The 24688-nt window shown below is 44.0% G+C and overlaps 1 protein-coding gene across 1 annotated transcript in view; it reads left to right on the plus strand.

Annotated features, from left to right (window-relative positions):
• C10H1orf21 (chromosome 10 C1orf21 homolog) overlaps nt 1–24688 on the plus strand; it is a 224695-nt gene that overhangs the window by 196205 nt on the left and 3802 nt on the right. The window contains exon 5 of the mRNA XM_044267282.1: nt 6956–7016. Coding sequence (XP_044123217.1) covers nt 6956–7016 — 61 coding nt within the window. The remainder of the gene's footprint in view (nt 1–6955; nt 7017–24688) is intronic.

The raw sequence follows: 24688 nt of genomic DNA on the forward strand, positions 1-24688 counted from the left end.
ACGATTAAAAAGTTAAGGAGAAGAATGAGTATTTTTCTAGACTATTCTGGAACTGAACCAGTCATGGCAATAAAACGCCCTTTGTGTGGCTTTGAAGCTGTCTCCCCTTACCTTCAAAGTGGCTCTGTTTTCCCAAGGCTAAAAATCTCTTTTGTGGTGTTGCACCTAAATAAGAACAAATTCTGAGGGTGCCGATTACACTAGTGCAGCTGGTGGTCACGCCTGCCCCCAAAGTAAACCTGTTACGTCGATGCAATAGTAGTTCCATAAATCCAGGTCATAAGCAGAAAAAGTTGTGTTACGTCTGGTTCTTCCCAGGAAATGGAGACAAAAATAACCGAGGTCAAAGTAGTCACTTGCCCCTGGCTCGGTGTCTCTGGTGCTGCTGTAGGTGGCTAGGACTCTGCCAGTGGTGAATGAGCTCAGGGATTTAATTGTTTCCTTTCAAAGAAAACTGCAGCTTTTTAAAATCCACTTACCATTTACACTGACAGTGGGATGGTAAAACTGATTTTTGCATCCTTAGGGACCCATTATGCCGTAATGACAACCTCGCCCCCCACCCCAACCTGGCCACGTCCACGTTTATCTACCCTAATTTTTTTTAAAAAGATTTTATTTATTTATTTATTTGTTTATTTGTTTGTTTGTTTGTTTGACAGAGAGAGAGAGAGATCATAAGTAAGCAGAGAGGCAGGCAGAGAGAGGGGGGGAAGCAGGCTCCCCGCCGAGCAGAGAGCCCCATGTGGGGCTCGATCCCAGGACCCTGAGATCATGACCTGAGCCGTAGGCAGAGGCTTTAACCCACTCAACCACCCAGGAGCCCCTATCTACCCTAATTTTATCTGCCTTTGAGGGACAACAGATATCTGACGATAGAACAAGTCATCTTTTCATCCAAGCCATTCGATATATGCTTTTTTTTTTAAAGATTGTATTTATTTATGTCAGAGAGAGAGAGCACGAACAAGAGGAGTGGTAGGCAGAGGCAGAGGGAGAAGCAGACTCCCTGCTGAACGGGGAGCCTGATGTCGGGCTCGATCCCAGGACCCTGGGATCATGACCTGAGCTGAAGGCAGATGCTCAACCAACCGAGCCACCCAGGTGCCCCCCGATATATGCTATTTTTAAATGTCTTCCTTCTCTCTGAGTTCTAAGAAGGGGCTGCATTAAGGAGAATTTCTTCCTTCCTTTGGTGTAAATACTTCCGGAATTTACACACACTGAAGCAGCATGCTTTGCAGACCGGCCTATGCTGAGGCTTTCAGAGAAGTTGATTAAACTGGTTCATGTGTTTACATTAAAATTAGGAAGAAAATCCTCTGTTTTGTGTGTGTGTGTGTGTGTGTGTGTGTGTTAAACTATGAGTCAGAACCTTGGGTTACTGGAATTCCACTACAGAATCTTCCTGGAAGGCCATGAGGGGTGAGTGGTATTTTCCTTCTTACTGACACAAAAGATAGGGAAACTCTCATTTATTCTGCAGTGTAGAAAACAAGGTAACGAGTTTTTTTTCCCCAGAAGTGGAAGAGCAATCCCATATGTGGTAACAGGGGATTATTAAGAATAAAGGAGACAGGTAATAAAAGGCAGACGATCTTCACGCTTTCCCATTTGCTGTAACGTGCAGAGCACATTCTTACTTTGTGATCTCAGGCCAGTGACCTAATGTCCTTGGGCTTCGGTTTTCTCCAATTAAAAGGAAAGAGAAAAGTCTTCTTCCTAAATGAAATAATGTATGCCCGGTGTCTGTCACAGTGTCTGCTGCTTGGTAAGAAGGCCTTAACAGTTAGGGGCACCTGGGTGGCTCAGTCGGTTAAGCGTCTGCCTTCAGCTCAGGTCATGATCCCGGGGTCCTGGCATGGAGTCCGAGCCCCACGTCCGGTTCTCTGCTCAGTGGGGTGTCTGCTTCTCTCTCTCCCTCTGCCTGCTGCTTCCCCTGCTTGTGCTCTCTCTCTGTCAAATAAATAAAACATTAAAAAAAAAAAAAGAATGCCTTAACTGTTAGAAATAGCCCAAATGCCCTTTAGCAGGAAATTGGGTAAAGAACCTCACTGCCTTCTCACAGGGAAATATTAGCCATGAGAACAGATGCACGGCCACAGCACGCAGTGCTGGATGGCCCCAAGCAACGTAAAACGTGAAGAAAAGACTAGGTCCTGAAAGATGACACAGAGTATGACACACTCCTCGTAAAGTCGAAAACAACCGGATAAAGCATCTGCTTTATAAAGCACATATGCAGTAAAGCCTATAAAAGGAGTGGGGGGGATCTTGGTTCCCTGGTGTTGGGGGGAAACACACCTCGGCGGGAAGTAAGGTAGCTCTAGGTTGTTGTCAAGGTCCTAGCGCTTGCTTTTTGTTTTAGTTTCACAGATGCTTATTATACTATTTAAAAAAAAATAAATTTGACTCCATAGAAGTGAGCCATGCATGAACTGCTAGCAAAGGTGTGTCGTGATTTGGGGATTAGTGTGAAGCCACTTCCCCCAAGGACCCATTGAGCAACGGTGACGATAGTTATGAAAGAAAGAACTGTGTTCAAGCCAGGATTTGCCAGGAACGCCCTGAGTGATTGCATTTTATTTTTGCAGGTGAAGTATTAGGGAGTCAGGACCTTGCCTTCTGATACTTTGGCGGCTTAGGTTTTTATTATCTGGAAACTTTTTTTTTTTTTTTAAGTCCCTAAAAAATTAAAGCTGTACCCTTTCAGTGTTCAAGCTCATTTTGCCCACCTGTTTCGTTCCTTTGATTACTTGTCATTAAGATTCCATATGAGGGGGCACCTGGGTGGCTCAATGGGCTAAAGCCTCTGCCTTCAGCTCAGGTCATGATCTCAGGGTCCTGAGATCGAGCCCCGAATCAGGCTCTCTGCTCAGTGGGGAGCCTGCTTTCGCCCCTCTCTCTCTCTCTGCCTGCCGCTTTGCCTACTTGATATCTCTCTCTCTCTCTGTCAACTAAATAAATTAAATCTTTAAAAAAAAAAAAAAGATTCCATATGACTGTCATCCCCCGTCTCACAAAGCTAAGGAATCACAGCGGGAAGAGCCTTTGGATGATTCAGGGTTAACTCACACAGGAAGTGCTGGGGGAGGAGGGAGCATTGTGATTTCCCCCGCTGAGTTCATTAGAGAGAAATAGGAATGACTGAGACTGTTAAGCCTTATCAGTTAAATCAAGTACCAATATACAGGCTTTTGTAAAAGATTTTTAGATATAATTAATCTTAGCATCAAATAGTCATACTTCATAAACTGAATCGTAAACAATTTAGTTATCCGTTTCTGTTATCTTGAGGAAAGGTAGAAAGGCCAGTGGGCCTTTTTCCTCCCTCACCACGTACAGTCACCAAAGTGTGCATCAGAAAGGGTTTCAGGATGGAGTTGTTACCTATGGACTGCTTCTCACAATGCAGTTGGGACTCTTGAAGGTAAAAACTAATATTAATGACATTGTGTTGATAGAGCTTCTACATGAGAAGAGAACATCCGTGTTTCTCCAGGCAGGAGTCCGTGCAGGTGGGGTAATTTATTTACCCACCCCTCCCACCCCCCCGCAGAGTAACAGTGCTGCCTGTGTCCCTGTTGAAGGGACTTCAGGGCTTGTCTGTGAAACAAATCCACAGAGAACAGAGAGGAGCGGATGTTTGCGGGTTACGCCATCCTGAAGATGGCGTGCGGGCGGCAAGGGCCTCGTGTGGGCCTTTGTGCCATCTGCCACACTTCCGGGGATGCTGGAGCTTATCGGAAAGAGCTCATTTGGTGCATCAGGATTTGATAATAAATAAGTCAACTTTCCATTAGTCTTTTCCGGCTAACACAGTCCACATGCTGTCTGTGGCAAGATCTTGAATCCGTCTGGCGGAAGACACGACTTGGTAGGTTTTGAAATGAGACAGAGGCGGGCAGGGACGTTCTGATGCTCTTACCCAAAGCCAGAGCAGGCAGCATGTCTGTGTTGTGTGGTGTGATGGTGGAGACGCACCGACTGAAGCCATTTGCCTCGGTTTGGTTAGAATTGTTTCTCAGAGGGCACACATGAGAAAGAAAGTGGTTAAGTGGGCTTCCCAGCCATAGGACCCTCTGCCCCTGGAGTGAGGCTGCTGTTTGGTTCAGGATTCAGGCGGGGTCGCAGATACACTCTCCTGTCTAATGAATTCTGGGTTACATGGCATTTGTTCAGTTTGCTTTAATCAAGGAATGCATTTTTAAAAAAATGGTTAGAAAGTATGTCGTTAAACTACACAAAACTGGAACCACTGAGATGTTTGCGCTAGCTCACTGTATATGCATCTTAAGGTCCTCACCATTACCTCACCATATCTCCTGATATGGACCCCAGAGCTCTGCATTCTTTTTTTTTAATTAATTAATTTAGTTATTTATGTAATCTCTATACCCCTCTATATAGATTATGTAATCTCTATACCCCAACGTGGGGCTCGAACTCACAACCCCAAGATCAGGAGTCGGATATTCCCCTGATGGAGCCAGCCCAGTGCCCCTGAGCTCTGCATTCTTCATCCCAGGGATGGCAGACCCATTTGCAGAATCGCTTTTACTTCAGACTAATCATTTTGTTAGTCTGGTATGCGTATGTTTTCTTGTTGTGATCGTTCAGTTAAGGAGTTAATGGAAGTTAGTAATAATCCCGGAATATCAGTGCCAGCCGGGACCTCAGAGACCAGCCGATGGTCTTAGAGATGAGGATCTGAGGCCTGAACCTCACCTGTCCCAACATACTGAACTGCCTCTGGGAGGAGTCGTGAATCACTAAATAAAATAGGGACACTTGGTCACCTGATTAAATATTTATTGCCCTTCTGTTATTTGCAAGGCAGTATATGTTTAAAAAGTTTTCACGGTGAACATCAAATCCTAAACATGCCATTTTTAGGTCTCTTGGAATTTCCTAGGAAAACTAATAGATATATGGTTCTAATAAACTAATAGATATATGGTTCTATACTAAGATATGTGTGCGTGCGTGTCTGCGTGGATATCGATATTAGGGTCTATCTGTGTCTGTCTGTCTTCATGCCTTTTCTCTCTGGGTCCCAGAGCTGTCCAGCAACCTCATTTGCAGAGAGTTTGACCAGGAATGGGGGGCGCGGTGGGGGGATGCCCAGAACGTGTCTTAGCAGCCGTGGTGACTGCCAGGATACGCCTGTTCCACACTCACAAGAATCACCACCACCCACCACCCGCCCCCCGATGCAAGCTCTCCCTCAGAGCCTGTTTACACTGACTTTAGACACAACTCTAACAGACCTGGATGGGCTAAGCGTGGAGAAGCAGCAGCTGGGAAGGAAACGGAAAGAGAACCATTACCTTCTCTGACAAGAAGAAAGAGGGGGAAAGTTCAAAGCAGGCAGAGTACAAAACCCTCAGTTTAAGGCGACTTTGCTGAAGGAGAGCCAGCTCCCCCCATCTCAGAGGCTCCAGGGTGGGGAGGTCCCCATATTACAGAGGGGGATTGTGATTAAAGATCATGGGAGTGGCCACTAGTCATTAAGTGAAAGTTAAATAAGGCTTGTGATAGATCCTCTATTAAAGTTCAGAAGATTTGCATCCAAAGTGGCTTGAATAGTAAATGTTTTGGCACTTAAAGGAGTAAAACCATGGGGAATCTGGAAAAACTCCAGTATGCAAAAGTGGCTTTTCCGCCCAGCCAGAGAGGAGAGGAGACTGTTTTAATATATTCTCATCATCACGGTTTCTGGCCCCCTTCTAACCTGCAACCAGGGAGGGAGTGTTTCTGAAACAGGACCTTGACCTCACTTGAATTATCATATAAAGGAGAGGAAAAATTACATGATGTGCGTGAAAGCTGATTGCTGGTATCAGATAGTTTATCATTTCCCTTTTATATCCGAGCTGATGTCATGGGCTCCCAGTATTAAATCTTGGTTTTCCACGCAGGGGAAAACGCTCGAGCCCCAAGGGTTAGGGGTCCCTTGGGCATTCCCTGCGGGGGGGGGGGGGGGACCCTATCAGGTGGGGCAGAATGCTAAGGGCTAGCAGGTGGGCTGCCCACACGTAGACTTGTAGGGAAGAGGCTATTCCAGAGCCTCCCCTGCTTCCATGCCCAGCCACCGCAGCAACCGAGCACTAGGAAGAAGCACTGTGCGATGTGTCTCTTAGCCCAGCGTCCTGAACCTCCTTGGACCACTCCTTGTTTGTTGCATGGAAATTACTATCATCACGTCTATGTTGCCACCAGGGCCCTTTCCTCCCATGCCCTTCCCATCTGTGATTCTTCTCTGCTCTCCTTTACCTTCTTATATTTGGTCCCCAGCACCCACGTCTCTGTCACTGGGTGTGCAGTTAAATAGCATCAGACGAGCAAACACACAGGGCAAGTGCTCCTCAGCTGGGCTTCCTGACTCGCTCCCACAGTGCAGTGGGATTTCACTTCCAAAGAGCTGCATTGGCTGTCACCACTGCACAAAGGGTTCGGGGCAATGTCAAGTTCTTTGCCTATTTGCTGCCAGCCCATACCTAGATGGGCAGCTGAAGACCGTGCTGATGATGACAGTCTCTGTAAAATACACATTTCCACGTCATAACTTGGATATATTTTCTTTTCACAGTTACAGGCTTGAAATCTGTCATGTAATGCTTGGCTGTGCTTTTTTTTTTTTTTTAAATCACAAATGTATATCTGAAGAAAAAAATTGGCACACACCTCCCAGTAACATCACTATAAATAGTATGTGTATGGTGAAAGGAAATTGTATACCTTAAATCGTAGGAACCGATAGACTCTAATGAAACACATTTATAGGAATTACTGTAATGGCATTTATCCTCAATAGGACTTAGACTGTTTCAGTAGAAAAGTCAGCAATAAATAAATACCTGCCTCAAAGTTTGGGGACTCAGCGTTTTTCACTGGAGGGAGGTGGTTGGAGACAACATGGAAACACGCACTGAACTACTCTTTGTTTTTTTAGCATGCACATCTCTGAAAGCCAACAAGAATTCTTCAGAATGCTGGACGAGAAAATTGAAAAGGTAAGAAGTAAAATAAATGAACCGCTTGTTTCAAGGGACATGGGCTAACTGCCTCCTGAGTTCAGGTAATAATGTTCTGATTCCTGTGTCACAAAGCTGTTCTTGTAAGGGGATGGGTAGAGAGCTAAAGCAAAAGTCTCCCCTCACACCAAAAAAAAAAAAAGTGACTCTGAGAATATTTGATCTGTGCTAGAGCATCCAAGATCCCAGGCTTGTTGATCACTAATGAACAGGGGTAGGGCCAAAGAGAGACGAGTCAGAGCCTTTGCCCAGAGACAGAACATCGCTGCCACCGCACGTTGTTTGCAGCTGGTACCCTGCGCTCACCCGAGACCGTGAGCAAGGAGGTCATCAGTGCCCGCCGACGCCTCTGGAGCGTCTGCTCGGGGCCTCACAGCTCACTCTTCTCTACAGACATCGCATCTGTGTTGCCATCAGCGCCTGCTGCGAGGAAATGGCGCTGAGACACGTATTCTCTGCTTGTACAGCCAAGGAAACTAAGGCTCAGAATATCTGAATAACTTACCGAGGTTTGCAAGGCTGATCGTGGTCAAGTTGGAATTCCAGCCCACATCTGCCTGGCCCCAAAGCAGAGTCCGCTGAGCCGCTTCTCCCGGAGTGTGGGGGGTTTACAGGGACAGGAAGATCTGTGTGGAAACTGAATCCATACTTAGGATCTCAGAGTACCATATGCTAATCAGCTGAATGAAGTATGCAATATGGTAAGCATTAAAGGCTGTCTTCCACACTTGTGGAGTTCAAGTTCATCACTGCAGGGGGTGAATTTTAAATACGACCATTATAAATCGGAGTAATTCCATTTGAAAACCTTGTTCTGAAGAAGAGTAAAATCCTAAATTCACAACATAATACAACCGTGATGAAGGCATTATGGGCCAGTTTTGCCTTTGGAGCTTTTTCCACTTTAATTTTTATTTATTTTTTATTTTTTGTGGCCCTTTTATCTGAGCATTCCTTCATGAATTCCTAGGTTATGATATGTATCCGTCAGTGGAAAATAATAGAGGGCTTAAATTCTTCGGTATTTTAGCAGCAGACCCCATTCTGAAGTGGACCTCTGTAAAGAATAGTTAGTTGTGTAATCTTCCCATGCACCATTAGAGGACCAGCACATGCTACCAGTGTGAAAGGTAGAGATGGAAGATGGATTAGAATGGAACTTTAACCTACAGCATTACTTGGCTATGCGTAAATACTCCATTGCATGTAATTTATATTATTCTATTTTTAGAAAGGGAGAGAGGGGGAGTGGAAGGGCAGAGGGATAGAGAGAAAGAGAATATTAAGCAGGCTCCACACCCAGTGCAGAGCCCAGCCAGGGCTCCATCTCACGACCCTGAGATCGTGATCTGAGCCAAAATCAAGAGTCAGATGCTTAACCCACTGAGCCACCCAGGTACCCCTTTTTTCTTTTTAATTTTTAGTGAAATCCCGGCTTACATGTGACTTTTTAGATTGGAAACTTCATCTAAGAGTAATTACCAAGCTTCATGTATTGGTTCCAAAACTGTTCAACTTGCCAAGAACATTTGTTTTATTAAGAGAGGTTAAAAAAAAAAAAAAAAGAATATTTTGTTCCCACTGTAATGGTGAAGACCTTTTCTTTCTCGGTTTGTTTGGACTTTTTTTCCTCCACTAGCTCTATGGCAATAAGAGGATCTTCTTAGTAGTTCAAGTTAGTCTCTAAAAACTGAAAGCTGAATGGTAAGTTACCTTTTTAAACAAAAGTTACAGACCCTGACAAGGCATTTAAGGTGATCTAATCCCATCCTGGTGTGTTTCCATAATTGAAATTCTACCCACTTTTACTCAAAACTGGAATTCATTGTTCCCATCTGAAATCTGATTTCCGTTTTTCTTTTTGCGTCCAGCGTGTAGAGTATGGTGTGTCTAACACAACAAAAGCAAAGTTTATAACTTCTTCATTTGTTGGATGGAACCTTCCCTAGACAAAGGAGCATTTGTAGATTCAACATAAACAGTATTCTCACTATGGAATACATTTATGTTCAAAGAAGATCTGTTATGTAATCTGTGACCTGCGCCCAGTTACAGATTTCTCGGGGAATTTTCTATCCAGCCTGAACCAGGCTTTCCTGTTTCTTCCCTCTTATCTAAAGTTCATCTCTCTGAATATTACGAGCGTGCTGTTCTGTATATTATTTAACCATTGAGCCACCAAGATTAAAGTATTCCTTCCTAATATACACATTTGACTTAATATAATCTTTACGTATTTTATATAACCAAAAATTATTTTCCTGACTTTCCATCATTGCTAAATATTTCTTTGGTCCAGGCTAGCCTGAGGGCAACCATAAATGCAAACTCAGATCTATTTTTCAGGTTTTATAGAGTTGATTTTAAAAAACAAAAGACAGGGGCGCCTGGGTGGCTCAGTGCGTTAAGCCTCTGCCTTTGGCTCAGGTCATGATCCCAGAGTCCTAGGATCAAGCCCCGCATCAGGCTCTCTGCTCATCGGGAAGCCTGCTTCCTCCTCTCTCTCTTTCTCTCTCTCTCTCTGCCTGCCTCTCTGCCTACTTGTGATCTCTGTCTAATTAATTAATTAATAATAAACAAAAGACGGGGCACCTGGCTGGCACAGTCAGTTAAGTGTCCAACTCTTGGGTTTGGCTCAGATTTTGATCTCAGGGCCATGAGATTGAGCCCCACATTGAGCCCCACCCTGAGCACGGCGTCTGCTTCAGACTCTCTCTCCCTCTGCTCCTTCCCAGAAGGCGCTCGTGTGCTCTCTCTGTCTCTCTCTCACAAGTAAATAAATCTTTAAAAAATGAAAGCACCTCAGAACTTCGTGCTGAAAATTGGAGTCATTCTAAAAGGACTTGAGTTTTGAGATTTAATATCTCTCAGAAATGTCCAGAGATTTTTTTTTTCTTCCTTCAGTTGATGAGAAGCAAAATTGACTGACTGTGCAGAGATTGAAACTTGCCCTTCCTTGATCTTCCTTTGTACTTACTGAATGTCTGTAGTACGTGGCTTCAATTTGCCCTTCAGCTCTCAACCAAAAGAAATCTCTACTGTGTCTCTCTCAAGAGAGATGTAGAAGTACTGTCAGTGTAAAGAAACTAGGACTGTTAGAGGGTCTCGTATATAGTGGAAATTAAGTTGGACTGCTCTGGTTCACACCTTCAGCTGGACCAACGTTTTCTAAGACGTTAATGATGTCAAAGAAAAGCGAGTAGCAAAAATGCCTTTAAAAAAAACTTACCACTTAGTGAGTACCAGATAGTTACTCAGGATGGAAAATGGGAAATTTGGGATACAAAATATGTAGGTAACAGTGCCTGGCCTTAAGGAGCTCAATTTTAGAAAGTGAATTCCTTTCACAATGTAATCATTTTACTGATTGGAGCCCTTCACCCATTAGCCCTTCTCCTCATGACCCCCTGTCACTGGGAGCCAGGCCTTCCTTTACCGGACACAAGTGTTTGTTGAGTCAGGTGGTGGAACTTGAGGTCCCTTAACCAGGGAGCTGGGTCAGCTTCCTGGACACTTTGTACCATTTCCACTGCCCTGGCAGCTAGAAGGCCAGGACCCCAAGCTACGTCTGGGAGAGCTTTGGTCAGGAGAGCAGCAAGAGTTCCAAAGAGCTTGATAACCTCTCTTTGACTTACTTCTGCATTTCCTTTGTGGAGACTAAAAATCCCATGACACAAAAGGAGCGCCCATTTACTTTTCCCTCATTATGTTTTACTTGGATATTCAATTGGAATCTGTAGTTATTTCTCCTGACAGTTCACAGACTCCCAAACCTTACGGGAAGTGGTGACATCCACCTAATTTTGCAATGGAAGAAAATGATGGTTTACTGCAGAGCAAGATAATGACTTTAAATTCTACGCTTTCATAAATTTTAAATTCTACTCATTCATATTTAGAGAAGATGATATCTAGATTGTTAAAAGTCAGACCCATGGGGGAGAATCTGAATATAGTACCAAAGACAGATCACATCACTTTTTTTTTAAGATTTTATTTATTTATTTGACAGAGATCACAAGTAGGCAGAGAGAGAGAAGGGGGGAAGCAGGCTCCCTGCGGAGCAGAGAGCCCAAGGTGGAACTCGATCCCAGGACCCTGAGCTCATGACCTGAGCCGAAGGCAGAGGCTTAACCCACTGAACTACCCAGGGGCCCAGATGACATCACATTTTAAGTAATGCTTTCTTCTGTACATTTGAATTTACATATTAGAAGTCAGAAAGGTAAATACATTTTTAAGTGTCTACAACAATAGGACCTTCTCCAGGCAAAAACAAGGATGTATGTATTGTTCTATGAAGATGTAAGAACAGCTGATGACCAAGGAGCCTTTTGCCCTCTCAAAGACAACTTTTTTTATTTTTATTATTTTTTTTAAGATTTTATTTATTTGAAAGAGAGAGGCAGAGGGAGAACAAGTGGGGGGCAGGACAGAGGTGCTCTGAGCCCAGTGTGGGGTTTGATCCCAGGACATGACCTGAGCCTGAAGGCCAAAGCTTAACAGACTGGGCCACCCAGGCGTCCCAGGACGACTCTTCGTATTAAATAAAGAACATCTCAGTACAGCGCCGTTTGCACCTGATTCGTTTTTCGCAAGCAAAACTTTGTAAGCTTTGTTAGGCTCTGAGCATCTTTTTGGAATCTTACCAGAGTGATAGAGACTCTCCCTATAAAAATGCACATATCCTGTACACAAATTTCTTAAGTAAAATGTCAGGGTTGGATCATTCCCTGGAACCTCTCCCTGGGCCCTAGGCCTAGAACCTGTGGATTTCTTCATAATGCCTTTCATTGGTGTGCTTCCCTCGGAGGCAGGACCTGTCTGTACCCCTGAACCTTACTAGCAATGATCCAGATAGATCTCTGGTTTTCAAGACTAGGAAACTCCACACAAACCCGTTCTCCTTCTTTCCTTACTGCCCTTCCTTCTCCTCAAAAGTGGCTGAGAGCGCTTGACCCTCCAAGCAGGAGTGGCCCGCACACCCACTGCTTCATCTGCTTATTCCTCGGTGACCGTGAGCCTCTGCCGCTGTTGGCTGGAATTACTCATCATAACCTTCTGAGGAAATGTATAAGAGCAGCTCTGGATTTAAAATCGGCTGATTTTAAAGGATGTTTGTTCATCAATAGACCTGTACATCTATTTAAAAAGTACAATAGTGCTTTTATTTAAAAAGTACAATAGGACATTTTAAATCTATTTCAAAAGTACAATAGACCTGTACATCTATTAAAAAAAAAAATCATTCACACTTAGAAAATGTTTGCATTCCTGATCCCCTTGGCCCTAGAACTGACCTAGCTGGTGAGAACAAGCACGTCTGCATTTAGAAATTTATTTCAAGGGCTCTTCCTCTGAATATTACATCAGCTCAGTCTGAGCCGTGTCTTGAGTCCCTGTGTCGGAGATCAGAAGGTGTTTGCTTTTCACCTGGTGAAGAGAGTGACTAGCGTGTAATTTACGAACCGTGGTGTTTCATTCTGTATATAAACTATCCCCCTAGGGGACTGTGTAACCTCAGAGTTGCTATAGAATCAGCTACAATGTGTAGTGGATACAGCTGATGATAGGTTTTCCTCTCTGGGCGTGTGTTTGAAGGCCTCCTTGGTGCCTGCTAGGAAGAGAAACATAGGGCTGTAGTATCAAATCCTAAGGAATGTTCCACAGCCCGCCTGCGTGTGCAGAGGAAATCACAGGGTGTACCTCGCGTCTTGCTTTTCACTTTTAGCAACAGCCAAGGCCCCTCTCAGCCCTCCGCGCTGGTGGAGGGAGGCTTGCCCACGTGTACATCTTGCAAGTGGGCTGGTTTGCCAATATCATTTCATTAAACAATTTTTTGTTCCACAATGAGCATAGTATGGCCTTGCCTTTGCTCATAATCAGAGCCTTCCCTGTGGCCCCTATCCCTCCATCCCCCTGCCTTGCCTTCTCTCTCTCCTGTGTGTAACTTTCCTTATTCATCAGCCAAATGAAAGCTGTGATTACAAGGGTAAGGATGTGACTCAGTCCTGGTTTGTTTTTCTCCCTCCTGAAGAGTCGTGACGCTAACGTTGGTGTAGGAACCACTGGGCTGCGATCCTAAGGTAGCTGATCGCATGGCCAAGGAAGATAAAGCAGGCAACGAGCCCAAAAGAAATGAAACAGCCTCTGCCCACTTTCTTTTTTCTGGAGGGCTTGATTTTCGGAGAATCCTTGAGGTACTCTCTGCCGGATGGGCTCTTAGGGAGCAGCAGTGGAGAAGAGTTCAGATTTTGGAATGACGAGAACCCTGCCCTGCTTAGGAACGAAGCCTCGCCGGCTGTAGTGTGGGGCACAATCAGGAGATGGTGTCGTTTAGCCGTGGGTGCTGTAGTCCAGCAAGGGAGGGCAACCCAAGGTACCACTCGGAGCAGAGACACAGTGATGCTGGTGTGCGTCATTCCCTTGACGTGTTCCCATTTGGTTCCTCCTTCCTGTCTTCTTCCTGGGCTGTTCCTTTCTCTGTGTGTCCATTCTTTGTTTGGCGGCCATGGGTATCGTCTTAGCCGTCTGGGCTAAGATTTGTCTTTGGACCTATCTGTCTTTGTTTCCCCAGAACCTAGCACAGGGCCTGGGACGGAAGACATGCTTAGCAAACTCGTTAGAATGAGGGAATGATACAGATAAGACCGTGGGGGCTCAGCAGAAGCAAACAGAGGAAGGAAGCGTGGTCAGGCAGACGCCTCCAGCGGGAGGTTCAGCAGGATAGGTGTTCTCCACCAAGAACAGCGCCAGAGGTAGACAGCAGGTGCAGAGCCAAGACCTGCCTGGAGAGAGGTCACGGAAAGAGGCAGCATCGAGGAAGATAAAGAACCTGTGCTTCCGACCAGGAGTCAGACCTGAGAACCAGCTCCAGTTGTAGCTGTGTGGCCCCAGGCTGATAGTTAGACCTTTCTGATCCTCTCGCGGCTCCTTGAAAATTTGCATAATAATACCAACTTGTCTGGGAAATTAGAGATAAGTTACAAGTTGTCTAGCAGAGAGTTTAGTCTGTTGGACAGGCTTGAAGTTGTTTGTATCCTTATCATCAAGGCCTTTTGTAGAGATGGGGGGGGGCATTGAGGGGGCTAAAACTGAAACTGAAAATGCAGAATTTAATAGCTTGAATTTTGCATGAGCAGAAGTGCCTTCCTGTGGTACAGAGGTCTTCTTAGAGGTAGAGTATTAGAAGGGACACCTTTCCAGTGTGCGCTGACCTGCCTAACTTCTGTGTGGTATAAACGTGTTCAGGAATTAAAGTCATGTGGCCATTTTTAGAGCCATTAAATAACCTTGTGCTAGCTTTTGAGCTGTGATTACAGAATGAGTCGGTGAGTCAGTAGCCTGGGTAGAGCTAGATCCCTATATAGATTTTTCGTGTTTGGAGGGTTCATTCTTTTTTAACTCTTGTAGGTTTTTTAAAATGTGCTTTTATAAATAGCAATACCACCCTCTAAATGCTTGTGACAACAACAAAAACAACAGAAAGTTAGGAAAGGGATCTCTCCCCCAAAATCATTGAAACAGTAAAACTGACTTCTTTTGATTCATTTAATGAACATAACTGGGATATGTTCTCCCAGACCCAGAAATGGGCCAGGGGCCATAGGGCGTGTGTAATTCAAAAGCTGGGTTCTTGCCTTCGGGGAACTTCTAATCCAGAAGCAAAGTTTCGAGTTGAGAGGAACTTAAGAGAATATCTTATCCGATTGCCCCCCCACTCTTGAAAATTCCCACTAAGGGGATCCTCTGTAGCACAGAATGACACATGCCCATTTATATCGTTTGGGAAGGAATTATGAAGTATATTGTGTTCTGCACATGTCTTGAAAGTTTTATTCTGAGATAATCTTGTTATTAATGGATACTTATTCCTCTCTTTAAAGTTCTGTTGAGTGGAGACAGACTCTGTCTCGTTCCTAGAAAAAGCATTCCTGGGGCAGACAATTCTTGACTGCCCTCTTTTAATCCCATTTTCCTGCATGGATTCAAAAGAGGAGTACCAAAATTCCTTAAACTCCTATTCCCAAAATCGGTTGTTGGAGGTTTGGAGATATTGAATCATATCCTGCCTCCCTTCTGGGTTCTTTAACAAACTGAAAACTAACACAGGGATCCAGGTGGCTGTTGTGGATCGAGGACCATATTAATGAGCCTCAGCATTCCCAAGTGCAGGGTTTCTCTTAAACTAGTTGGAATACATTTGCAACACTTAAACATAGAAAGGATCTATAGCCAGATTATATAAAGAAGTATTATTAATACAAACCAATAAAAATCAGGGATGAAACTTCTGGGTCTGTATCCTTGAAATTCTTTTACATCTGTACAATAAAGTTTACTGAAGCATTCTGTGTTTGAAAGCAAAAAAAAAACAAAACAAAACAAACAAAAAAAAACACACAAAACCAAGCAAAACAAAAAACCATGAAGGCACTGGAAGCAGCCTAAGTGTCTACAGGAATGAGTAGATGGGACTGTAGGTTGGTGCAGTGCAGTGTTAGACAACAGTTAAAAGAAATGAATCAGGTGTGTAAATAGAGTGTATAGATTGAAACCATATCATTAAGTGAACAGAGGAATACGCAGAATGATAGAAAAGAAATGGTATGATTCCATCCCACTTTAAAAATGTAAAAATGCCATATGTTGTTTAGAGATGGACATTCAGCCAGTATTTGTGAAGTACCAGCTGTATACCATGCACTGATACACACACATGTACACATGTGTGTATACACACATCAGTCTGGTAGATTTGTATGTATTTATAAATGGCATCTGTTTATATCTGCTATATATTTGAACATCTGTATACACATCAAGTATAGGTTATTTGATAGAGTAAAAATATGAATATTCGAATATTTGATAGAATAAAAATATGAATAAAAAAAATGAGCTGGAGGGTCACATACTAAACCCATGACCATTGCCACACCTGGGGATGGGGGAGGGGGAATGGGCACGGGACAGCGATTTCATCAGGGCTGAGTGTTACAAAATATTCCTGCTTCTTATGTCCAAGTGATAGAAATACAGTGTTTGTTACGTTCTTTTTACTCTTCTATATCTTCTCAATTTCTCAAGATTAACTGAAGTCTGAAAAGAGGACCTTGTTTATGACAAAATGTCTAGTGGGGAGAAGATTCTGTAGTGGTCACGAGTCCTGCTCCCTCTTTCCTCCACATCCCAGCGTGTGCAGTTCGGTGGGAGATGGCCAACAAGCTCTAATACACGGGCACTGAGAAACGCTCTAAGTCCCCCGAAATAGCCGTGTTTTCGACTTCCTGTGAAATCATTATTCCCGAGGATTCTGGTAGTCACGACCAGAGATGGCATTGACTTCTGTTCATTGTTACTCTCATTGGCCAGTTGGCCAAATATGCGACAATCCTTAATTTCAGTAGCGCTTCCCATTAGGCTAAAGAGTCCCCACAAATCCAGTCACTTCCGCTTGCCCCAGCCTGCCATGTGTCCTCTGGACCTCCCTCAGTTGTCATGCTTGCAGAATGCTCATTCCTAGGAAATGTTTACGTTCATCAGGCCAGGGGGCCCCTCGGGATCCATAATGAAGTCCCAAGGACCCTGCTTTCCCTTCTCTTTTAGGCTGCAGCTTGGCCACCTTGGCCATGTCCTGGATGAGGAGGGAAGCCACATGGACATGTTCTCCCCGTCCTGGGGCCCAGGACACCCACTGTCATTGTCCTCTGGGCCTTCTCCACCTCCTATCTGGCTAATCCACTGTTCTCTGCCTTTATAGGCAGGGACCTCCCACCAAGAGCTCTGTGGTCTGTTCCTGGCCAGATGCATGTGCTTTCTATTCTGAAAGCAAAGAGAAAGGGAAGGGATGGTGAGCACTGATCCAGCAGACAAGGTCACTCCTCTCGGTGGGGAGGAAGAAAAGGAACCAACGTTTCACACGTTCTTCTCACTAGTCTGCTAGCTTATGAGCAGTAAGAGGGGCAAACCCAACATCCTCCATTCTGGGTCCGTCACCGTCCAGAGGGCCTCAGGGTGGGCCAGAGGGTGGTGATGAGAAAGGGCCTGCTGGGTTCCCTAACCCAGCGGGAGAGCTAATAACCATCTGACTCCTGACTGTTCTCAGTTAAAAACTGCAAGGAAAGGAAGTGGGTACTTAGTCTCACCAAATCTCCGAGCATGCTCAATATACATCCTGGGGTATAAGCAATTCTTTCCAAACAAATTGCTCTCAAGAGTTTTTCTGGAAGACACATCTTTGTCAAGAGGCATAGGGATTGAAATCCCAAACTTGCTGAAGCCATTGTCCTGAAGGAGGTGAACCCCAGAGAAGCCATGAGGCTTCATGTCCTAGAGGAAGTGAATCCTAGAAGGAACCCACAAGGCTTCATGTCCTAGAGGAAGTGAATCCTAGAGGAGACCCATGAGACTTCAAGTCTAGAGGAAGTGAACCCTAGAGGAAACTTCATGTCTAGAGGAAGTGAATCCTAGAGGAGACACATGAGGCTTCATGCCCTAGAGGAAGTCAACCCTAGAGGGGACCCCATAAGGCTGAACCTACCAAGTAGATTGACCTTGACCAGGGGTCAAGGGATGGTATTTAAATCTTAACTCTTACACCTGAAAATACACTAAGACATCCCTTGAATTAAGTCCATCAAACGGCCTGGAAATCTTGCACAAAGAATTCCACAGAAATTTATGTTATAGCTATTTATCATCAGAAAAAATCGGTTACTACAGGGAAAATTTTTATAAGATAACATTAAGTGAAAAAAACAAAAAAGTATCTATCATAGCATTGAAACTATATAAAAATGACAGATATACAGACAGATTTAAATGAAACTTTGGAAACTCTCCAACTTGTTAGGTAGATTATAGGAAAATTTGATTTTGATTGATGGTTTTCTTGTTTGTAAAATAAGAACAATTTTATAAAATGACATTTTAGAAGAGAACTCTGGCCCCATCTTGAGAGAAGTGCCTCTCAAGATGGAAATTATGTCTATTGCTTAAGCTTCTAGGAAGAGGGCCAAACCTTTGACAGTGTTAGTTGGCCTCTGAACCCACTGATGGTAATTCTGTTCCCTGGAACAGGGGTGGGCAAACTGTAGTCCATGAGCCAATCCAGATCACCAAACAAGAATGGCTTTTACGTGTTTCAATGGTTGGGAAAAAAAGTGGAGTATACTTTCTGACATGTGAAAAATTAGGTGAAATTCCAGTTTTAGGGTCCACTAATAAAGTTTTATTGGAACACAGCCACGCTCATTCTTCTTTTATCTATGGCTGCCTTCATGTTTCCAACAGCAGAACTGAGTTGCAACAGAGACCGTATGGAACCCAAAGCCTAAAATACTTGGCCCTTCGCAGAGAAAGTTGCCAACTCCTGCCCTCCGATGGCAGTTCACTAAGGCCTAGAGATCCGAACCTCTCAGCTTTATCCTCATTCCTGCTCACCTCCTAGGGGCGGCGAAGGAACATCACTGAAGTCCCCTGAGGGCCAACGTCTTGAGAAACATGTGCCTTCAAGCTTCTAAAATACCCTCCTTTTTGTTCGTAGAATGAGGATTCGGGTATAATAAACACTCCATGGGGGCTTTAAAGCCGTGCAGTTAATACTTGTTCTCTCTTGGAAATGAAAAGCTCAGTATGCTGTGACTGTTGTCCCTGCTGCTGGGATCGTGGCGATTATGCCTGTCTGGTCAGAGAAACCGGCAGAAGCTGTCACACTCCTACTGCTCTTTAGAAACGAGACCTTTCTCCAACCGAAATAGTAACGCGTGAGTCTAATTAGAATAAAGCTCATTAGAAACAGAGATGGCCATTAATGCCTTGACTGATTTTTCTAATGAAGTAAGCCGGAGGAGGAGACTTGAACAGCATGGCGAATTATTTTTGCTTTTCTTTGGCATTTCCTCAAAACTGTGGCTAGAAATTGTTCTTGGAGTGTTGGCGAAAACGCTGCCGGAGCAGTGACTGGGAAGGCCCTGCCACTTCCAGCCCCGAGGAAGCCAGGAGAAGGCGCCTGCTTTGGCCCCTTGCCCCGCGAAGGGATGGGGGGCTTTGTTCCACTTTTCCTCCCTTTTCCTGCCTCCTGCCTCCACATCCTGGGTGCTGGGTTCTAGCTCATCATGCACAGATGCTCAGGCCGTGGAGTACAGCTCTCCTGGCCACAGCCTAGGTGTACTCCTGGTTCAGGGACAGAGCTTTTAAATTGTCCCGATTCCCATGGAAATTTGGATCCGAGGTTGCCTCTGGATGGTGATGCCTGGAGGAAAAGGTCAGGGGAATGAAAGGTGTTAGGTAGGCAGAGCGAGGAGATGGTCCATTAAATTTCTGCACCAAAATGCAGTCGCAGCAGTAGTGTTTCCTGAACCGGGGTGTTCTTGGGCACCCGCAAAGCCACAATGCAGGATAGAAGTCTATCCAGGAGGCCAAACTAAGTCAAGAAACTGACACTCAGGATGCCCGTGATTAGGAAGAGAGAGGAGGAAGATGAGTCATATCAAGGAGGCAGACGGGAAGTAGGAGGATCAAAATAATGCACGGGCCAGAATCTAACAGTGGTTCCTCGTGTCATCTGGAGGGGTAAAGGAGGAGAGAATGAACGCTTGCGTTGGTCAGTCAGTCAGTCAGCAAACGAGCCCGTTTTATGATGAGTGTAGCTCACAGTACAAGACAGGAACATTAAAACAAACTTCTGTAATGAGCCTCCAGTACAAAACTTAATGTTTGCCTTCGCAAATACGAGCCTTCCCTAAAGTATTTAGTTTTCTGGCCACTTTGTAGTACCGGTGAGGTTTTTAGCCAGAACTTTGTGACAACAGCAAAGACTGAGTTTAAGACTCCTGGCTGAATATTATAAAAAGAGAACCAGACTGGGAGTGCCAACTAGTGCAGACACTGTGGAAACCGTATGGAGGGTCCTCAAAAAATTAAAAATAGAAATACCATATGACCTAGTAATTGCACTACTGGGTATTGACCCAAAGAAAATGAAAACACTAATTTGGAAAAAAAAAAAAAAATATATATATATATACATATATGTATATATAGAGAGAGAGAGAGTCATATTCCATTAGTCATATTCCATTGTGCATATGGACACACATATATACACACCACATCGTCTCTGTCCACTCATCTGCCCATGGACATTTGGGTTGCTTCCATATCTTGGCTACTATACATATATACATATATATGTGTGTATAGATCCCTCTGTTTATTGTAGCATTATTATATGTATATATGTATGTATATGTATACACATGTATATATACACATGTATATATATGTATATTATATGTATGTGTGTGTGCATGTGTGTGTGTGTGTGTGTGTATCCCTCTGTTTATTGTAGCATTATTTATAGTAGCTAAGATATGGAAGCAACCCAAATGTCCATGGGCAGATGAGTGGACAGAGACGATGTGGCATGTATATATGTGTGTCCATATGCACAATGGAATATGACTCAGCCATAAAAAAAGAACGGAATCTTGCCATGGACAACATCATGGTTGGATCTAGAGAGTATCATGCTAAGCAAAATAAGTCAGTCAGAGAAAGACAAATACCATATGATTTCACTCATCTGTGAAGTTTAGAAACCAAACAAATGAAAAAAGAAAAAAAGAGAGACAAACCCAAAAACAGACTGTTAACTATAGAGAACACACAGATGGTTACCAGGGTGGGGGGGTTGGCAGGGGGATGGGGGAAATAGGTGATGGGGATTAAGCATTCACTTCTCATGATGAGCACTGAGTAATGTGTGGAATTCCTGAATCACTACGTTCTATACCTGAAACTAATATGACACTGTATGTTAACTATACTGGAATTAATTTTTTTTAAGAAAGGGACAGCTGATGATCCTATTACACTGGCATTCGATGGACACTTATAATTTAGCTGTCCAGATGCACATTTTTTAATAAAATATAAAACTGCATTTGCCTTGTCCAAAAAAAGAGGGAGAGAAAGAAAACCAGACATGATTCCTTATGGGGTTTACATAAGTATTATTTATATAAATGAGAATGCTAAGTAGTGGACCTGGGGTTCTGTTATCAGCTTTTATTCCCCGCCTTGCATTCCTGCTGCCCTTGGCTAAATTCCAGGCTTCTTGGGACAAGGCTGTGCCACAGTCTCTGCTGATGCTGGTGTTCAAAACTCACTCTTTATCAGCTGTGTTGTTGAAGAGGACTGCTTCTTCTAGTGCCGTCCGTAAAATGTTGACAACTTGCTTTACTTATTAAAGTCCAAGACACTTCCCAAAAACATCACGTAACAACCTCCACCCCTACACACACACACACACACACACACACACACACACACAGCAGTGCCTCCCTCCAAACGCCTGAGTAGTCATAACCATCGTAACATGAGCCACATGAGGATTCCAGTAAATACCAAAAAGACCAGGATGAATGAGACACGTCCTGCTGCCTAGAGTAAGGGAGGCAAACATTTTGGCTAAAACCACTATAAAGCATGGTGGTCTAGAAGGGAAGAGATTCTCCCTGAGCAACTGAGGGAAATGAAGAGAATCATAATTTAATAATCATCATCACTTGAAGATACGATGTTGGAACACCATCGTGACGACTGAGTGGACACTAGAAACAGCTGGCGGGGCGGGGGGCGGGGGTCTGCGATGAGGTAACAATATATGTGAGAATGCACTTGGTGTCCAAGCAGGAGCTGCCTGCGACACGGGGTGATTGTTCCTGTCATTTGTTTATGTGCCTCTTTGGTCCCAGAATGTGCCTGAATCATACCTTAGTAAACACTTTTTTTCTTTGGAATATTTGATTGAGGTTTTTTTTTTCATGCTTAGTCAGAAGGCTACAATGAAAATATTTGTACATATACTTCTGAGAACTTTATGAAGATATCATTTAGGTGGCATAAAATTTACTCATTTTATATGTGCAGTACAGTAATTTTTTAGTAAATTTACTAAATGATGCAACCAGCACCACCTTCCAGTGTTAGAACATTTCCATCACCTCAAGAAGGTCCCTCCTGCTTGCTTACACAATCCTCATGCCCATCTCCAGTCCCAGGGAAACAACACATATATTTTTTAAAAACATCTCTTTGGGGGTTCATCTTTGAGATTGATTTCAGTGATTGCTGTAATAAAGGGTATGAACATTTTTATGATTCATGATAGGTATTACCAAGTTACCCTTCAAAGCTGCTATACCATTTGACACCACTACCAGCAAGCTTGGAGAACTACCTTCCACCGTGTACTTTCAAGAATTGGGTGTCGCTGTTTTTTCAATAATATCTAATTACTTGATTTATATTTTTTGATCAGTGAAGCAGACCATCTTTCTACTTATGTGTTCACTGGTCTTACGTCATTCTGAATGAGTTTCCAGTTTGTGCCCTTCCCTCTTACTGAGATCCTCTTACTGTCCATTTTTTATTGGTATGAGCTTACAACCTATGGACAGGTATGCTACAGGTATTTTTCCCATTAATGGTATTTGCCTTTTTATTTTATTATTCTTTGCCCTGCAAAAGTTTGTCTTCACGTGATCGAGTACGTTCCTCTTTTTATCTTCTTTCTTGCGACCTTTTTCTATTCCTTTGTATGAGTTTATTTCCCTCTTTCCCCTGAGAGCTGTTTCCCTCTCCAGAACCTTGACAGGAGTTCTCTTGTTAAGATTTAGCACATCATTCTCTTGGAATCTGTCATTCCTGGTGATTCCTTTTGTCAGCTCCTGAATTCTTACCTCTCTTATGCTGTGTATCTGGTATATTTTATTCTGTGCAGGTGATATTCTTGATGGGTCCGTTTTAATAAGATCACGGGGAAGTGGCACCCTTGTAAGGCAGAGACCTAGATAGACCCATGTTATTTGCAGGTGCGGAACCAAGGGATGATGTCATTCTGGGAAGAATCATCCTCTGGTTCCAAAGGCCTAGATTAAGCCATTCTTTGGGGATTACAAAAAGGCAGAGTTTGGGTCCAGCTGTTGAATGGTGTCATGGACAGCTTGGAAAACCATCTGACATTTTCCAGCCTACAAGAGAAGGCTCCCAGTCTGGAATGGGGTAATTGGAGGCCCATCCTACATTAGATGCAAGGTCAGAGGGGAAAACCTCTAAGTCCCCTTTCAACTCTGAAACTTCACAACTCTAGATATTTTTCATCCTTTCGCTTGGGCAACAAATACTCATTGAGCATCTCCCATGCGGCTTACACTAGTCTTGAGTCCTGAACACGCAGGACTGCATGAAACACTCTCTGCCAACCTGATGTTTCTATGCGAGAGAAAAAACAGCCAATAAAGAAAGGAATTAACACATTAATGTCAGGAAATGATAAGTAATATAAATAAAAATGAAGAAGAGTAAGGGAAATGCTATTGTGTATAAGGCGTTCAGGGAAGACAGTGAGGTGGCATTTTTTTTTTAAAGATTTTATTTATTTATTTGACAGAGATCACAAGTAGTCAGAGAAGCAGGCAGAGAGAGAGAGGAGGAAGCAGGCTCCCTGCTGAGCAGAGAGCCCGATGCGGGGCTCGATCCCAGGACCCTGAGATCATGACCCGAGCCGAAGGCAGCGGCTTAACCCACTGAGCCACCCAGGCGCCCAGTGAGGTGGCATTTAAGCGGAGATCCAGAAAATGAGAAAGGATGGATGTGGGGAGGGCTGAAGGCAGGGAGAGCCAGTCAGGACGGAGGACGAGGGACAAGCACCCAAGCATCTGGCTTGTCTGAGGACCTGAAAGCAACTGATTGATTCAGCGGTGGCTCAGTGTCTCACCCCGACCGTTTATTCACTCCCGCATCTGATGATCTCATTTTTCAATGTCATTGTTAGAGCTCTCATTTATTAATGACCTCCCTCCCATGTGCAAAGCTTCGCCAAACACCTTATGTGTGTTACTTCTAATTCCTTCATCAACACTGTGTGTTGGGTCTTACTGTCCCCATTTTACAGATGGAGAAATGGAGACTCGCTGCATCTTTTTAGTAACAGCCATATGGTTCGATCTACCCCACTGGAAAAATACTCAGTTCACAGCTGAGGGTTACGTACTTGAGGCATATGTTTTGGGCTGAACACACACAGGTCTACAGAAGCGTACTGGAGACTTCCAAGATAAAACCACACCCGCAACTGGGCAGCCAGTGCTTGACTGTTTGTCTCATGAAACTTAAGGAGATGAGCACTGCAGGTACTTTGGAAAACGCTTCTCTTGTTTGAAGTCAGTCCTTGAACCGCCCCTCTCTAGCAGAATTTAAAATTAGGATAATGGTCTTCCCTTCTCTGTTGCTTAATATCCCTAATTCCTAGGATATTGAAATTCTGGACATTTCAATAAACAAAAATCCTCACCCTAAAACCTTGGAAATGTATATTCTGAGCTGACAGAAATTTCTTTACGTTTCCAAGGAGATAGCACAGACAGCTGACGAGGACACGGTAACCTGTACAGAGTAGGGGTGTGGCCATGGGCAAGAGCTCTTCGAGATTTTCGAGTCTGTACCATGATGCCCCTGTGGGTCTTCAAACAGCCCTTCAGCATCCCTGGGACTTTCGGGCCCTGCAAGGGCCTTGTCAGGATCTTCTCCCCTGTAGCTTTCAGTGGGTCCTTTGCACAAGGGTGGAATTGTGTCCCCCGGTC

The sequence above is a fragment of the Neovison vison genome, chromosome 10, assembly GCF_020171115.1.
Source record: "Neovison vison isolate M4711 chromosome 10, ASM_NN_V1, whole genome shotgun sequence".
In the NCBI taxonomy this organism is placed as follows: Eukaryota; Metazoa; Chordata; class Mammalia; order Carnivora; family Mustelidae; genus Neogale; species Neogale vison.